Source organism: Pristiophorus japonicus, chromosome 8 (assembly GCF_044704955.1).
Source record: "Pristiophorus japonicus isolate sPriJap1 chromosome 8, sPriJap1.hap1, whole genome shotgun sequence".
NCBI classification, from domain to species: domain Eukaryota; kingdom Metazoa; phylum Chordata; class Chondrichthyes; family Pristiophoridae; genus Pristiophorus; species Pristiophorus japonicus.
Window position 1 is genome coordinate 240813164 of NC_091984.1, and position 18463 is coordinate 240831626.

At 44.2% G+C, this 18463-nt stretch overlaps 2 protein-coding genes across 11 annotated transcripts in view; both read right to left on the reverse strand.

Moving 5' to 3' along the window:
* LOC139269091 (cyclin-dependent kinase 2-associated protein 1) overlaps window positions 1-5147 on the reverse strand; it is a 40339-nt gene extending 35192 nt beyond the window's left edge. For 4 of the 7 annotated variants that reach the window (XM_070888175.1, XM_070888174.1, XM_070888172.1 and 1 more), the window contains exon 1: window positions 4571-4819. In XM_070888175.1, the coding sequence (XP_070744276.1) occupies window positions 4571-4613 (43 nt within the window). In that variant the 5' untranslated portion in view covers window positions 4614-4819. Of the gene's footprint in view, window positions 1-4284; window positions 4355-4570 lie in introns of those variants that run through there. The other 3 variants (XM_070888170.1, XM_070888177.1, XM_070888176.1) reach the window with 3 other exon arrangements.
* Window positions 5148-8710: 3563 nt separating this feature from the next.
* The window catches only part of sbno1 (strawberry notch homolog 1 (Drosophila)), a 100184-nt gene continuing 90431 nt past the window's right edge, over window positions 8711-18463 (reverse strand). For all 4 annotated transcript variants that reach the window (XM_070888162.1, XM_070888165.1, XM_070888161.1 and 1 more), the window contains 2 exons: window positions 14307-14500; window positions 8711-10471 (listed from right to left, as the gene is read on the reverse strand). In XM_070888162.1, coding sequence (XP_070744263.1) covers window positions 10329-10471; window positions 14307-14500 — 337 coding nt within the window. In that variant the 3' untranslated portion in view covers window positions 8711-10328. The remainder of the gene's footprint in view (window positions 10472-14306; window positions 14501-18463) is intronic.

Sequence of the window (18463 nt, forward strand, 5' to 3'; positions counted from 1 at the left end):
GCCATGATCATGTTAAATGGTGGAGCAGGCTCGAGGGGCAGGTGGCCTACTCCTGCTCCTATTTCTTATGTTCTTTCGTCCTTGAAGACGCTCCTTAAAACCTACCTCTTTAACCAAGCTTTTGGTCATCTGTAATTTCTTCTTACGTGGCTCGGTGTCAAATTTATCTGTTTTGTCTTATAACACTACTGTGAAACACCTTGGGACATTTTACTATGTTAAGGGTTCTATATAAATAAAAGTTGTTGTTATATCTGCCCTGGGAGTGTTTGATGGGACAGTGTTGAGGAAGCTTTACTCTGTATCTAATCTGTGCTCTGCCAAATACTCACACTTCCACAAACATAAAATATACAAAACGGTGTTTAAAATTCTAGTTTTATTGTATTCTAATAGCTTTGTATTTAAACTCCATCATCATCATAGGCAGTCCCTCGAAATCGAGGAAGACTTGCTTCCACTCCTGAAGTGAATGAAAGGGTCAGAGGGTCTAGTAAGGAGGAGGAACTGAGGGAAATCCTTATTAGTCGGGAAATTGTGTTGGGGAAATTGATGGGATTGAAGGCCGATAAATCCCCAGGGCCTGATGGACTGCATCCCAGAGTACTTAAGGAGGTGGCCTTGGAAATAGCGGATGCATTGAGTCATTTTCCAACATTCCATTGATTCTGGATCAGTTCCTGTCGAGTGGAGGGTAGCCAATGTAACCCCACTTTTTAAAAAAGGAGGGAGAGAGAAAACAGGGAATTATAGACCGGTCAGCCTGACCTCAGTCGTGGGTAAAATGATGGAATCAATTATTAAGGATGTCATAGCAGTGCATTTGGAAAATGGTGACATGATAGGTCCAAGTCAGCATGGATTTGTGAAAGGGAAATCATGCTTGACAAATCTTCTGGGATTTTTTGAGGATGTTTCCAGTAAAGTGGACAAAGGAGAACAAGTTGATGTGGTATATTTGGACTTTCAGAAGGCTTTCGACAAGGTCCCACACAAGAGATTAATGTGCAAAGTTAAAGCACATGGGATTGGGGGTAGTGTGCTGACATGGATTGAGAACTGGTTGTCAGACAGGAAGCAAAGAGTAGGAGTAAATGGGGACTTTTCAGAATGGCAGGCAGTGACTAGTGGGGTACCGCAAGGTTCTGTGCTGGGGCCCCAGCTGTTTACATTGTACATTAATGATTTAGACGAGGGAATTAAATGTAGTATCTCCAAATTTGCGGATGACACTAAGTTGGGTGGCATGTGAGCTGCGATGAGGATGCTATGAGGCTGCAGAGTGACTTGGATAGGTTAGGTGAGTGGGCAAATGCATGGCAGATGAAGTATAATGTGGATAAATGTGAGGTTATCTACTTTGGTGGTAAAAACAGAGAGACAGACTATTATCTGAATGGTGACAGATTAGGAAAAGGGAAGGTGCAACGAGACCTGGGTGTCATGGTATATCAGTCATTGAAGGTTGGCATGCAGGTGCAGCAGGCGGTTAAGAAAGCAAATGGCATGTTGGCCTTCATAGCGAGGGGATTTGAGTACAGGGTACAGGGAGGTGTTGCTACAGTTGTACAGGGCCTTGGTGAGGCCACACCTGGAGTATTGTGTACAGTTTTGGTCTCCCAACTTGAGGAAGGACATTCTTGCTATTGAGAGAGTGCAGCGAAGATTCACCAGACTGATTCCCGGGATGGTGGGACTGACCTATCAAGAAAGACTGGATCAACTGGGCTTGTATGCACTGGAGTTCAGAAGAATGAGAGGGGACCTCATAGAAATGTTTAAAATTCTGACAGGTTTAGACAGGTTAGATGCAGGAAGAATCAGGGGTCACAGTCTAAGGATAAGGGGTTTAGGACTGAGATGAGGAGAAACTTCTTCACCCAGAGTGTGGTGAACCTGTGGAATTCTCTACCACAGAAAGTTGTTGAGGCCAATTCACTAAATATATTCAAAAGGGAGTTAGATGAAGTCCTTACTACTCGGGGGATCAAGGGGTATGGCGAGAAAGCAGGAATGGGGTACTGAAGTTTCATGTTCAGCCATGAACTCATTGAATGGCGGTGCAGGCTAGAAGGGCTGAATGGCCTGCTCCTGCACCTATTTTCTATGTTTCTATGTTTCTATTTGGTGGCTGAACAGTCCAATACAAGAGCCACAGACTCTGTCATAGGTGGGACAGATAGTCGATGAGGGAAGGTGGGTGGGTGGGACTGGTTCGCCGCTGTCTGTGCTTGATTTCTGCATGCTCTCGGCGTTGAGACAAGGTGCTCAGCGCCCTCTCAGATGCACTTCCTCCATTTAAGACGATCTTGGGCCAGGGACTCCCAGGTATCAGTAGAGATGTTGCACTTCTTCAGGGAGGTTTTGAGGGTGTCCTTGTAGCATTTCCGCTGCCCGCTTTTGGCTCATTTGCCATGAAGGAGTTCCGAGTAGAGCACTTGCTTTGGGAGTCTCGTGTCTGGCATGCAGACAATGTGGCCTGCCCAGCGGAGCTGATCGAGTGTGGTCAGTGCTTCAATGCTGAGGATGTTAGCCTGAGTGAGGAGTCTGATGATGTTGGTGTGCCTGTCCTCCCAGGGGATTTGTAGGATATTGCGGAGACATCTTTGGTGATATTTCTCCAGCAACTTGAGGTGCCTACTGTACATGGTCCATGTCTCTGAGCCATACAGGAGGGCGGGTATCACTACAGCCCTGTAGACCATGAGCTTGGAGGCAGTTTGGAAGGCCTAGTCTTCAAACACTCTTCCTCAGGCGACTGAAGGCTGCACTGGCACACTGGAGGCGGTGTTGGATCTCAATGCCTGCTCTTGTTGATAGGAGGCTCCCGAGATATGGGAAGTGGTCCACAGTGTCCAGGGCCGCACCGTGGATCTTGATGACTGGGGGGGGCGGCAGTGCTGTGCGGCGAGGACAGGCTGGTGGAGGACCTTTGTCTCCGGATGTTTATGTATGGCCTATGCTTTCGTACGCCTCAGTAAATACGTTGACTGTGTCCTGGAGCATGGCCTCTGTATGTGCGCAGTTGCAGGCGTCGTCCGCATACTGTAGCTCGACGACAGAGGTTGGGGTGGTCTTGGATCTGGCCTGGAGACGGTGCAGGTTGAACAGGTTCCCACTGGTTCTGTAGTTTTGACCCCAACACTGCACGAGGTAGAAAAAACCATAAGACAGCTCAAAAACAAGGCTACGGGTGCGGACAGAATCCCTGCTGAGGCATTGAAGTACGGCGGAGAGGCACTGCTGGCACGAATACATGACCTCATCTCTATCATCTGGAGGGAGGAGAGCATGCCGGGGGATCTGAGAGATGCAGTAATCGTGACCATCTTTAAAAAAGGAGAGAAGTCTGATTGCGGCAACTACAGAGGAATCTCCCTATCAGCCACCGGGAAAGTCATCGCTAGAGTCCTCCTCAACTGTCTTCTTCCCGTGGCCGAGGAACTCCTCCCGGAGTGACAGTGTGGATTTCATCCCCTACGGAGCACAATGGACATGATTTTTGCAGCGTGACAGCTACAGGAAAAATGCAGAGAACAGCACCAGCCCTTATACATGGCCTTCTTCGACCTTACAAAGGCCTTTGACACTGTCAACCGCGAGGGTCTATGGAGCGTCCTCCTCCGTTTCGGCTGCCCCCAAAAGTTCGTCACCATCCTCCGCCTGCTCCACGACAACATGCAAGCCGTGATCCTTACCAACAGATCCATTACAGACCCAATCCACGTCCGGACCGGGGTCAAACAGGGCTGTGTCATCGCCCCAACCCTCTTCTCAATCTTTCTCGCTGCCATGCTCCACCTCACAGTCAACAAGCTCCCCGCTGGAGTGGAACTAAACTGTATTTAAACAGATTGACATAACACACCATGTAATACTCACCTCCCCCCGCCCCTGCACACACGAGTTCGGACTCAGCAGATGAGAACACCACCCAGTGACCAGCACCTCTGCCTCTTCCCAATTCCTCCCAGTTTGTTGCTGACATTTGAAGAACGTTCCAGATCGTTTTACGATTCAGTCCAACATTACTGCAAAACGTCAGGCTGCTGAACGATGAGCAGCGTTTACCTGCAACACTGAAGATTGGAGCAAACTCTACCGGTCATTCGGCGGGGTCAAATGTGACTGGAGGTAAAGAGACTTTTGCAGCACACTCAGTGACAGCCGAGCGAGTTTAAGAGAATTAAAACATATCTTGAACACAATTACCGAGAAATGTGCATAATCTGGAATGTATCCTAGGCCAGAATACCCCTCTTTAAATCTCACCACCCTCCTCACCGTCTGCTTTAAATATGTTGGAGATCTCCCAGCACAGAGACAAGGTCCAGTCTGGTCCTCCCAGCGAGCGCTCAGCCCCAGCCCCAGCCCCGGCCCCGGCCCCGGCCCACACTCTCCGCCTCCTGGTCTCAGCCCCTCACACACTCTCCGCCTCCTGGTCTCAGCCCCGGCCCAGTCTCGGCCCCGGCCCCGGCCCCGGCCCCGGCCCACACTCTCCGCCTCCTGGTCTCAGCCCCGGCCCACACTCTCCGCCTCCTGGTCTCAGCCCCTCACACACCGAACTCACCTGCGGTGAAATCCCGAGCCTCCGCCGCAGTGTCTGTGCACATTTTAAACCACCAGATGTGCTGCTATTCCTGGCAGCCTCGCCCAGCACAATTAAAAAAAAAGTGAATATTTTAAAATAAATTCTTCTGGTCACATTTAACGCGAATAAAAAAACAATTCTGACCAATAATTTCAAGCACCAAGTTGTATTCCTGCTTCAGATACACTGGAGTTGTGTCTGGGAGCCGGGTTCCGTCTCTCTGGACCATTTGGGTGATTTCTGGGTTTTAAGCGTAAACTGCAGATTTTTCAATTTACACCCCACTTTACATTTCTGGACCACAAGCTTCCAGGGGCTCAGTTATTATTGGTTAAAAAAAACTCAAAAAAGCTGTGTTTAATAAAAGGGATCATTTGGATAATGGCTGTGATCAGGGATTTTTTTTAACCAGGTGTTTGTGCCTTCATATACTTCCACCCATCTCTCCCCTCCCTCTCTGAGAATTGACATGCGGCAGCTCTGTATTAAACGCACTGCAAAAGCACAGCCTTTGAATAGCGTCGGGGTGAATCGTTATTTAAAGACAGAGCAGTCTCCTCTTCCTGCTCCACCTTGTGATGGAGCTATCTCTCACACCACAAACCAGCAGAAAAACTCACCGTCACCCGGAGTAACTCGGGATCCAGAGCCACTACGCCCGGTGTAACTCCCCACTGGATCCAGAGCCACTACACCCGGTGTAACTCCCCACTCGATCCAGAGCCACTACGCCCGGTGTAACTCCCCACTCGATCCAGAGCTACTACACCCGGTGTGACTTCCCACTGGATCCAGAGCCACTACAGTTTTGGCTTCCTTATTTAAAGGAGGTCGATTCGTGGGATGAAGTTTGTCTTATGAAGGTTGAGCCTGTACTCATTTGGAGTTTAGAAGAATGAGAGGCAATATTGAATCGTATAAGATTCTTGACGGTAGATGCAGAGAGGATGTTTCCCCTTGTGAGGCAATCTCGCACTAGGGGGCATAGTTTCAGAATAAGGGGTCACCCATTTAAAATGGTGACGAGGAGAAATGTCTTCCCTCAGAGGGTCATGAATCTTTGGAATTCTCTACCCCAAAGAGCTGTGGAGGCTGGGTCATTGAGTATATTTAAGGCGGAGATAGAGTTTTGAATGATAAGGGAGTCAAGGGTTATGGGAGCGGGCAGGAAAGTGGAGTTGAAGCCACAATCAGATCAGTCATGATCTTATTGAATGGCGGAGCAGGCTCGAGGGACTCCTATTTCTTATGTACTCCTGCTGTAACTGTATCCAGAGCCACTACTACCTGTGTAACTCCCCAGTGGATCAAGTGCCATTACTCCCAGTGTATCCCAAATCAGGAGTAAGACACAATATTGAAGTTTGCTTCAAAATAAGAACCAACTGGTTTGTTTAATAACATTTAGTTGGACGATAATTCGCATCAATTAATACAGGAGCGAATCCGCCTCCCACCCAATTCCTGGATGTTAAAATGACACTGGGCAGAATGAAGCCGCGTTTCATCACCGAGTCCCGGGCTCTCTCCCCACCCGAGACACAGGTCAACATACTGGGGAAAGGGAGTGGGACCCCCGGACAATGGACACAGACTGCTACTTAAGTTTCTAGTCAATGGTGACCCCCAGGATGTTGAGAGTGGGGGATTCGCTGATGGTAATGCCATTGAATGTCACGAGGTGATGGTTAGATTCTCTCTTGCAGTTATCAGCAAACATCCCCACTTCTGACCTTATGATGGAGGGAAGGTCATTGATGAAATAGCTGAAGATGGTTGGGACTTTGACACTGCCCTGAAGAACTCTTGCAGCGACGTCCTGGGGCTGTGATGATTGACCTCCAATGATGGAGAGTACGATTTATTTTAATTAACACAGCAGTTTGTAGAACGCACTTACCAGTTAGTGATTGAAACAAAGATCATGTCAACATTTAAAAAAAGGTTAGAGAGGTTGTTGAAGGTAAATTAAAGGGATCTAGAAACAAGGCAAGCCCATAGGATTAGGATAATGCTCATGTGGAGGATAAACACCAACTGGTTTGGCCAAATGGCCTGTTTCCATGTTGTAATTTCTCCAATACTATGCAACATATTGCCAAATAGACTCTTTCATCCCAGCCTGACAACTTTGGAGTTAGAGGTGACCTTATCGTTTGGCAATCTGAGCACAGTACTGTTGTATGCATCTAATAAGACAAGCACTGCAGGATACTCCGATCAGGACACACAAAGCATTTTGTTGTAGCTGTTCTGGGATATTTTCGGCACCAATTAATGTCTCTACAGAGCTTGGTTGAGGATTCAAAAAAACATGCTGATGCATAAATTAAAAAGGCAGAGAGGAGCAGAGGGGAAATAGTTTGAGGAAAGAGTTTTGTAAAGACTTGACCTGTAAATGTTAATTGATCTATTTTCATGTGTATAATACACTGCGATGGTAAAGATGCTTTTCCATTCCAGCCAAGATTTACCCCCAGAAGCTAGTTAGATTCCAAGATTTAAAATATATACAAAATTCAGCAGTGGCTCATCACAAATTGGGATTTAAACAGGATAGATGCTGGGAGGATGTTTCCCCACATTGGGGAGTTGAGAACTAAGGGTCACAGTCTCAGTACACGGGGTCGGACATTTAGAATGGAGACGAGAAATTTCTTCACTGAGTGGGTTGTGAATCTGGAATTCTCTACCCGAGGGCTGCAGATGCTCAGTCTTTGAATATATTCAAGGCAGAGATTGATAGATTTTTGGATACAAGTAAATCAAGTGGCGATAGTGAGGGAAGGTGGAGTTGAAGTACAAGAGCAGCCATGATCTTATTGAATGACGGAGTAAGATCGAAGGATCGAATGGCCTGCTCCTATTTCTTATCTTATTAAAAATACATGACACATTGCCTTACAAGGCCCTTTTCTCCCCTTAATCTTATGAAAGGTCATCAACTTGAAACGTTAACCGTTTCTCTCTCTCTCCACAAATGCTGCCAGACCTGCTAAATGTTGCCAGCATTTTCTGTTTTTAACCTCAATCTTAGTGGCCTGTAATCTCAACAAAGCTTCCCTCACAGGTTCAATGTTCACTTACCACTGCAGAATAAGTCACAGAATTCCCCTCCCAAATGTAGCTCTGTCATATCAATTGCTGCAGTTCTAATCAAAAAGGTCCTTAATATTTAGCTGAAGTAAACCAGTTGGTTAACACGACCTTGCCTACTATATTTCGGTCTTCCTTATCCTTTGAATCTAGCTCAACCTTCACATACTAGTCAACAAATGGCGGGGGGGGGGGGGGGGGGGAAAGAGGGGGGAGAAAAATACAATAAAAAAAGACATTGCTCCCAAAAATTATTACATAAACCTTGCTGGCATCAACCCTGTTTTTTGTATCAAAGATTTTATTTTAGCACACTAGTTATTTTGAAAGAGATAGTAGTTGAGGCCAACAGGAAGTGAAATAGAAATAGGAAGCTCTGAATGTGGGCACATTTCCAAAACTACCAAAGACTGAATATCCTTCACTCTGGTCAAATATAATGGCAAGGATCCGTAAACAAAACACTTTCTTTTTATACGGATCTGTGAAATTGACTGACTTGGAGAGGAATTAACTGGGATACACACTGAAGTATATAGCATGGGTGTGACTTTGTGATGTCCTATTCAAATGGCAAATAAAGATGGACCTTCAAGTGGAGAATGAAGCTCACGAAGCTCGAGCTAAAATAGGAGACAACATCGTAGAGTTGAATGGTCGGGCATGAATTGGTGTGAATGATTTAAATTCCAGTTATACAGAGCAGAGAGGGAAGCTAGCCTCTAGAAACAGCAATGGTGATAAAGTCAGAGTCAACACATTCCTCCTCCCTCCCCTTCTCCCAATTGGAATACTGGATGAATGAGGAAACTTTCCACACAATTTCAATACTCACCACAGCAATATTAGCAAAACTGGGCAGCGTAACCAGTTCACATTGAATATTCAACTGTATTTTTAATTACTTCAGTGTTGTTCCGTCGGGATACACGCACACAACAATCTGGATCCTGCTCTGTATCCTCCAGAATGCACGTCATCACTTTTCTCATCTTTTTAAAAACTCTACACCACTAGTTTCCATTAATACAATATGATTTATTAATAGTCTGCTGCAAGAGGCCTGTGTCTTGCAGTAACGTATTTATTGACAATTCTAAACTTAAATATAGTTACAAACAATTCAGTATCTTCAGTAGTGCAACTTGTGCCGACATGAAATGGCAAAACTTCCTTCGCTATTCTGATAAAGTTGACAAAACTATTTATAGTCAAAACAAAGTATTGATAGCTGAGACTATACACATTTGTACAGTACAAGTCTGACTAACTGAAGTAATATCTACGCTCTGTTAAAATACTTAACAGCGTTGAACTGCGTGAACAGCACGTGAGGAAACCACACATGGTGCAGTTATCTTCAGAGGCTCCCTTCTTACATTTCACAGCCCGACTAAGCAATCGGCTTCACCAGCATGAGTAAAACGTGCAACCAACGTATTGTGAATCGGAAGAACACAGGAGTATGAGATGTACATTTCTTACTTGAATTATTAGCTTTGATATTTTATGACTGACGGGTGTTTAAACTTCCCACATCAGCCACAACTTAACATGCACTCGAGATTACCGTACCGTCATCCGGAATATTCCATTAAGCTTCACAAATGAGTTTTTATTTAAAAACTGCTCTCCACTATGTTGAAAGATGTAATCTAAACAATAGCAAGTGTAGCAAAAAAATTGCATGGTTGAAAAGGAGTAAGCAATACTAGATGAGTGATTAAATATGATGGAGCTGTTAAAGTGGTTCTCAGAATTTTAATATAAAATCACCAGATAATTTAAGATTGTGCTATGAAACACTGAAATACAGAACATACATTTTGCAGTTACCCAGAAATTACACATTGTGGAGAAAGAAAGCATATCAACATATTCAAAACAGCTCTGTATAAAGTAATTAAATCCCCCCATAAATTTTCAATTATACTGCCTTTTTTTTTATAAATAGGCCAGGATTTTTGCAAATTTTTGTATCATATTTACATCCTGCTTTTAGGATATGCATGATAATCAAACCCTGAATGAATGCTTGTTCTCTTAAGACTGCAGGATTTACAAACCCAGCCCAGAGTTAGGAAGAATTTTACAGGGTCCAATAAGCTTGTACTTAACATGAAACATTCTCGGTACGTACAGTAACACAGCCCTTGGCATGTCTCCAGAACCAGTGCACTCGCATTTGTAACAGACATTACAAAATGTCCTCACTTAATGCTACAAAACAGGACATGGGAAATTAAGTGAAATTAATTCGAAGGTGAAGCATTTGACTGGTGTGCACATGCACACATTGCTTTCCATTACTTGAACAGTAGAAATGGAAGTGGAGAATTATAGCAGCTAGTGTCAGTAAAGAACAAAGTGCTAACATGAAGAGTCTCAGGAGGGAGAAAGAAAGTAAAACGTCCAAACTTCTTGGCCTTCAACTGTCGCCCATTTGTTAATCAGAACTTGTCTCTGATTTAATTACAGGTAATCCCAGATTCACTACAGTCACCGATACTTCACTAATCAAGGAATCTCTTTGGAACACGACCCTGAATTCCTGAAAATAGTGAAGGTCACACGGTGGTGCACTTCTGTAATTTACAGTTTTCAAGTAAGGTTAGCCCCGGTATGTGCAGCCCAGCAGTCACTATGTGTTGCTCATGTGACTCATGCTCTGAGGGTGAAGCTGCTGCCACATCTGTTGCTGCTGCAGAGCCAGCTGTTGTGACTGGTCTGACGTTGACAGAATGTTCATCAATGGAGACACACAGTTCTGAGGAATGATCAAACCTGTTAAAACAAAGTTAGAAAATGTAGGTTAAAGACAATTAAAAGTGCATCGGTGCGATCACAACCTACATTATCGGAGATGGAAAGTAGCGTTGGCTCAGATTTCAGGGTCACCAAACCCAAGCATTTCAGTGAAGATAACGACTAGTTTTGCAGCCGAGTTACCAACCAACGAACCAAAACAACATTTAAACATGAAGACACGTGGATATGAGATACAAAATTAAGCAGGCAATCTCTCAGGGCTGCCTGCTTCAGTCACATGGGATTCTATCAGTAGCCTGTATTCAGCCACCGCCCCAATCACAGAAATAAGGCTCCTTCCTTGTTGGTCAGTGAGGAGGAATCTTTCTTTCCAGGATAGGAAAAGACTAAACAATGTGAGTGATGGATTCAGAGCATTGATGAGGAATTTGACACATTCTTGGGTCTGATCTCGGACTTCCTGAAACCGACAAAAAGTTTGCCTCTCCAAACCTTGGTATGAATCTGGGCTCAGCAAAGGGAAACCCAAAGTGGAGTAGCTCATGAGCACAATCATCACAAATCTACAACTGGAAGCAGGCAGAAGCCAACCCTTACTGAGAAGTCAAGCTCTGGCATTACTGGGTGGCAAACAATGTACTTGAATTCTTAGAGTTCTTATACTAAAACAGTATGTTCAAATCTGGCTGAGAAAGGATTGTACTAAATAAGTTTATTCTTGTGAAAGTTTCAGTCTCTGGCCTACATATCAATGGTAATTGACTGGGTCAAGTTCTTCAAAAATGTGATGAGGTTCTATAGAAATCCACATATTAAATGAAGCAAGTTTTCCCACCAGCCTGCGTCAAATACCTTTTCCTACATTACAACAGTGACTACACTGCAAAAGTACTTCATTGGCTGTAAAGCGCTTTGAGATGTCTGGTGGTCGTGAAACCCAAGTCTTTTTTGCCAAAGAGTAAATCTGCCATAAAGCCCTTGCCTCACTGTTATCAGTGCTGTGATATGTGAGCATGTTGGTTTAGGCAGACACTAAAGAATGGACCTGCTTGCCATGCGAAGAACTCTGATAGAGATTGGCTGCTCCTCAAACTGAAGGTAGTGCCTGCAAGCGAGATTGCAAATGTCCCAATCTGACAGTAAGCTGAGCGTTAGTAATGCAAGCTTGTGGCATATTTTGTGCATGTAGATATATCCTCTAGTGGGCTAAAATCTGGTACGGTAATTTCCCAATGAAACTATGCCTGGCCATTAGGAACAGAGGGTTTCGGTAGATTTACTAGTTTAAAATCATGTTTGAACCAATACTTCAAATTCTAGAAAATAAACTGCACTAAAAATCACATCTATTTTTGGATATCAGATTACATGAATAATGACTGCTTGGTTTTATCATATGATTTCTTCGAGGATCGTTCTACTTTGCATACATTCGAGTCATTGAATAATACAGCACAGAAGACTATTCGGCCCATCGTGCTTGCAAAGGCTCTTTGAAAGTGCTATCCAATTAGCCTCATTCCCCTGCCAATTTTCCCCTCAAGCATGTATCCAATTCCTTTTCAAAAGTTATTATTGAATCGGCTTCCACTACTCTTTCAGGCATTGATTACCTCTCGGTAAGGGTTAACTTCTGCCTGCTCCCAGTTGTAGATTCGTGATAATATATATACCGACCCCTGGGAGCCACCACTGTATAGTTCCTTCCAGTCTGAAAAATAACCAATCACTACTCTGCTTTCTGTCCCTTAGCCAATTTCGTAACCACTGACCCACTGTCTGTCCTTTTAATCCCATGGGCTTCAATTTTGTTCACAATTTTATTTTTTAGCAAAAGCCTTTTTAAGTCCATTAACACAACCGCAATACCCTCAACCCTCTCCGTTACTTCAAAGAACTCGATCAAGTTAGTCAAACAAGATTTGCCTTTAACTAATCAGTGCTGACTTTCATTTATTAACCCATAAGTTTTCAAATCCCAATGAATTTTGTCACGGATTAATGACTCCAAAAGATTCATCAGCACCATTAAGCTGACTGGCCTGTAGTTACCAGGTTTATCCCTCTCCCCTTTTCTGAACAGGTGTATAATATTTGCTGTCCCCTGACACCATTCCCATATCGAAGGAGGATTGGAAGATTGTGGCCAGAGCTTCCGCAATCTCCACCCTTACTTCCCTCAGTAACATAGGATGCATCCCATCCGGACTGGGGGACTTTTCTACTTTGAGCGCTGCCTATCTTCTTAATACCTCTATCTATTTTTATTCTATCCAATCCAATTTCTTGACATCATCCTTTACTGTGACATTAGCAGAATCCTCCTCTTTACTGAAGACAGATACTCTTAGTACCACAGCCATGCCCTCAGTCTCCACAGTATCTCCTTTTTGGTCCCTAATCAACCTCACCCTTCCTTTGACTACCCTTTTACTGTTTATACCTTTATAAAAGGCTCTCCCATTTATGTTACCGACTAATCAATTCTCATACACTCTCTTCCCCTCTTATTTCCCGTTTCAGTTCTCTCTATTTTCTGTATTTAGCTTGGTTCTCTATTGAATTCTGAACCCGATGTATGAAACACCATACACAATGGGGTACGGTAACAGTGTGGTTGTTACTGAACCAGCAATCCAGAGGCCTGGACAAATGATCCGGAGACGAGTTCAAATCCCACCACGGCAACTGGGGAATTTATATTTCAGGTCTTTAAATGGTGACAACTCAGAACAAATCAATCACAAAGCAAAACAAGGAAGATAGTGTGATACAAAGAGGGACCAATGACCCAGTGATATTTCCTACCCAGGACCCAAGTAAGCACCGCACTGCTCAGAAGCCAATAACAAAAGCTCTACCTCCAAAGGGGTTCACTAGGAGAGTAGACCAAGAGTGTTGCTCTCCTCAATTTAGCTTCAAGCGCTACCAGTCTCGAGCAACAGAGAGCAAAGTGTATTCAAAGTGAAAACACATGCAAAGCAGCCATGATAAATTGTCCACTGTGCAACATAATTACATCATGATATCAACCAATGATGTTGTGACTTGTAAAATGTACAAGGACGGAAGTGCCGATGTGACAATTGCATGGTATATCACAGGAGTGTGGTTCTACAAATCAAAGAGGGCAGCACTTTCCTGGCAGAGAGTTGGGAGTCGCCAAGACCTACAGAAAACAACAGGTTCCCTCGGCTTCCAATGAATGGTCAATTTTATCTTCATCTGGCCGCTGGCTATGGGACCCAGCAGTCGAATAGCTAAAGATTACTAGCGACTTAATACATAGAAGGTTAAAGGGATTCTCCACTCCGCCAAGGGTCGAAAACTCAAATAAAATCCAGAATGGAATATGTGATGGGTATATGGATAAAAGAACAAACTGCCCTAATTTTACACACCCACATTATTTACACGATGCCATGTGGTTATCATTCTACAAGATCCCCTCAGGAACAAATGTGGTAGTCACCACACCTACGATTAATTACTACAACAACTTGTATATATATATATATATAGCGCCTTTAATGTAGTTTATAGTTAAATGTCCAAAGGCGCTTCACAGGAGTATTATAAGATAGAAAATTTGACACCGAGAGACATAAGGAGAAATTACAGCAGGTGACTAAAAGCTTGGTCAAAGAGGCAAGTTTTAAGGAGGAAAGAGGTGGAGAGGTTTAGGCAGGGAATTACAGAGCTTAGGGCCTAGGCAACAGAAGTCACAGATTAGCTGACAGTAATTGATTCATTGCATTTTTTGACAAGCAAATTACAAGCCAGCCTCACTATAAAGCAAATTGCAGTGTTTCCACTTTCTGTAGAATGCTAATCTCCATTGCACACTCACCTACAATCCTTTGCCCATCTTCTGTTTTTAATCGTACAATCTGCATTTTTACATTTGTCCCACTCACTGAGGCCAAGACTCCTTCTACTTTTGTCCAGACACTAAGAACTGAACCACAGAGGACGTGATATGTGCGGCACCGCAGCCCAACTTCACAAACCATTCCAAGACTTACTTTCTTGCAGTTTCCACGCCTATTAAGATAAAAAAAATAAGTTACAAAAGGAGCATTTTGGTTTTCAAAGACACTTGTGGATTTGAAGTACACCAGGACATGGCTGCAGTTGAAGCCTGTACCCAGAGGAATGAGGTGGACATCTTTCCCCACTCGCAACTTCTTTCCACGTTAACACAGAATTAATGACATTACTGATGAACTTTAATATATATACAGCCGAATTAAAATGGCTAACATATAGCTACAGCTCTGGCTCCAACATATGCAGCCTTGGTCCAAATCCCAACATCCAACATCTACTAAACCTATGGGTAACTCCTAGATGGACCGTGGTGGAATTATAGCAAGCTTCGTTATCAGAGGCTCTGGCTGGGAAAACCAGGAAAATAACATTTCTTAAACAAATGAAAATCCGTAACACAGACAACACACGGCACCATCCAATCAAAATCAAATCCACGAGAAACAATGTTGAGGGGAAAACACACCACCTTGTTGGTGCATTGCAGTTCCTTCACAACATTAACATGGCCCACTGACCCTGCTCTGGCACTTACTGTAGTTAGATATTCCCCATATCCTCGAACACTCTTACTTGCCAACTATCTATTTATCGTTCTTTTGGGCATCTCAATTGATTCTGCTTCTGCGACAGTGCCTTCCACATTCTCGTATCTTCTGTATGAAGACCATGTGGATTTTTCACTCCAACACAGTCAGAGACAATGCGGGACTCAGGTAACATCAATCTTTCGTACACGTCAAGGAACCACTGCACAACATAGAAAATAGGTGCAGGAGTAGGCCATTTGGCCCTTCGAGCCTGCACCGCCATTCAATAAGATCATGGCTGATCATTCCTTCAGTACCCCTTTCCTGCTTTCTCTCCATACCCCTTGATCCCCTTAACCCTAAGGGTCATATCTAACTCCCTCTTGAATATATCCAATGAACTGGCATCAACAACTCTCTGCGACAGGGAATTCCACAGGTCAAGAACTCTGAGTGAAGAAGTTTCTCCTCATCTCAGTCCTAAATGGCCTACCCCTTATCCTAAGACTATGTCCCCTGGTTCTGGACTTCCCCAACATCGAGAACATTCTTCCCGCATCTAACCTGTCCAGTCCCGTCAGAATCTTGTATGTTTCTATGAGATCCCCTCTCATCCTTCTAAACGCCAATGTATAAAGGCCCAGTTGATCCAGTCTCTCATGTGTCAGTTCAGCCATCCCTGGAATCAGCCTGGTAAACCTTCGCTGCACTCCCTCAATAGCAAGAACGTCCTTACTCAGACTAGGAGACCAAAACTGAACACAATATTCCAGGTGAGGCCTCACTAAAGCCCTGTACAACTGCAGTAAGACCTCCCTACTCCTATATTCAACTCCCCTAGCTATGAAGGCCAACATACCATTTGCCCTTCTTTACCACCTGCTGTACCTGCGTGCCCACTTTCAATAACTGATGAACCATGACACCCAGGTCTTGTTGCACCTCCCCCTTTTCTAGCCTGCCGCCATTCAGATAATATTCTGCCTTCGTGGTTTTGCCCCCAAAATGGATAACCTCACAGTTATCCACATGATACTGGATCTGCCATGCATTTGCCCACTCACCTAACCTGTCCAAGTCACCCTGCAGCCTCTTAGTGTCCCCCTCACAGCTCACACCGCCACCCAGTTTAGTGTCATTCGCAAACTTGGAGATATTACACTCAATTCCTTCATCTAAATCGTTAATGTGTATTGTAAATAGCTGTGGTCCCAGCACTGAGCCCTGCGGCACCCCACTAGTAACTGTCTGCCATTCTGAAAAGGACCCGTTTATCCCGACTCTCTGCTTCCTGTCTGCCAACCAGTTCTCTATCCATGTCAGCACATTACCCCCAATACCATGCGCTTTGATTTTGTACACCAATCTCTTGTACAAGACCTTGTCAAAAGCCTTTTGAAAGTGCAAATACATCACATCCACTGGTTCTCCCATGTCCACTCTACTAGTTACATCCTCAAAAAATTCCAGAAGATTCGTCGAGCATGATTGGCCTTTCATAAATCCATGCTGACTTGGACCGATTCTGTCACTGCTTTCCAAATGGGCTGCTATTTCATCTTTAATAATGGATTCCAACATTTTCCCCACTACCGATTTCAGGCTAACCGGTCTATAATTACACACTTTCTCTCTCCCTCCTTTTTTAAAAAGTGGCGTTACATTAGCTACCCTCCAGTCCATAGGAACTGATCCAGAGTTGATAGATTGTTGGAAAATGACCACCAATGCATCCACTATTTCTAGGACCACTTAAGTACTCTGGGATGCAGACTCAGGACCCGGGGATTTATCGGCCTTTAATCCCATCAATTTCCCACCCATTAAGGATATCGTTCAGTTCCTCCTTCTCACTAGACCCACTGTCCCCTAGTACATTCGGAAGGTTATTTGTATCTTCCTTTGTGAAGACAGAACCGAAGTATTGGTTCAAATGGTCTGCCATTTCTTTGTTCCCCATTATAAATTCACCTGAATCCGACTGCAAGGGACCTACGTTTGCCTTTACTAATCTTTTTCTCTTCACATATTTATAGAAGCTTTTGCAGTCAGTTTTTATGTTCCCTGCAAGCTTCCTCTCGTACTCTATTTTCCCCTTCTTAATTAAACCCTTAGTCCTCCTCTGATGAATTCTAAATTTCTCCCAGTCCTCAGGTTTGTTGCTTTTTCTAGCCAATTTATATGCCTCTCCTGATTTTAACACTATCCTTAATTTTCCTTGTTAGCCATCGTTGAGCCACCTTCCCAGTTTTATTTTTTACTCCAGACAGGGATGTACAATTGCTGAAGTTCATCCATGTGATCTTTAAATGTTTGCCATTGCTTATCCACCGTCAACCCTTTAAGTGTCCTTTGCCAGTCTATTCTAGCCAATTCACACCTCATACCGCCGAAGTTACCTTTCCTTAAGTTCAGGACCCTAGTTTCCAAATTAACTTTGTCACTCTCCATCTCAATAAGGAATTCTACCATATTATGGTCACTTTTCCCCAAAAGGGCCTTCCACAACAAGATTGCTAATTAGTCCCTTCTCATTACACATCAGCCAGTCTAGGATGGCCAGCTCCCTGGTTGGTTCCTCGGCATATTGGTCGAGAAAACCATCCCTAATACACTCCAGGAAATCCTCTTCCACCGCATTGCTACCAGTTAGGTTAGCCCAATCTGTATGTAGATTAAAGTCGCCCATGATTACTGCTGTACCTTTATTGCACACATCCTTTATTTCTTGTTTGATGCTGTCCCCAACCTCACTACTACTATTTGGTAGTCTATACACAACTCCCACCAGCGTTTGCTGCCCTTTGGAATTCCGCAGCTCCACATCATCCAGGCTAATGTCCTTCCTTACAATTGCATTGATTTCCTCTTTAACCAGCAACGCCACCCCGCCTCCTTTTCCTTTCTGTCTATCCTTCCTAAATGCTGAATACCCTTGGATGTTGAGTTCCCAGCCTTGGTCACCCTGGAGCCATGTCTCCGTGCTGCCAATCACATCGTATCCGTTAACTGCTATCTGCGCAGTTAATTCATCCATCTTATTCCGAATACTCCTTGCATTGAGGCACAGAGCCTTCAGGCTTGTCTTAACACATTTTGCCCCTTTTGAATCTTGCTGTAATGTGGCCCTTTTTGCTTTTTTGCCTTGGGTTTCTCTGCCCTCCACTTTTACTATTCTCCTTTCTATCTTTTGCTTCTGCCCCCCTTCTATTTCCCTCCGTCTCTCTGCATAAGTTCCCACCCCCCTGCCATATTAGTTTAACTCCACCCCAACAGCACGAGCAAACAGTCCCCCTAGGACATTGGTTCCGATCCTGCCCAGGTGCAGACCGTCCGGTTTGTACTGGTCCCACCTCCCCCAGAACTGGTTCCAATGTCCTAGGAATTTAAATCCCTTCCTGCTGCACCATTTCTCAACAATCAAATG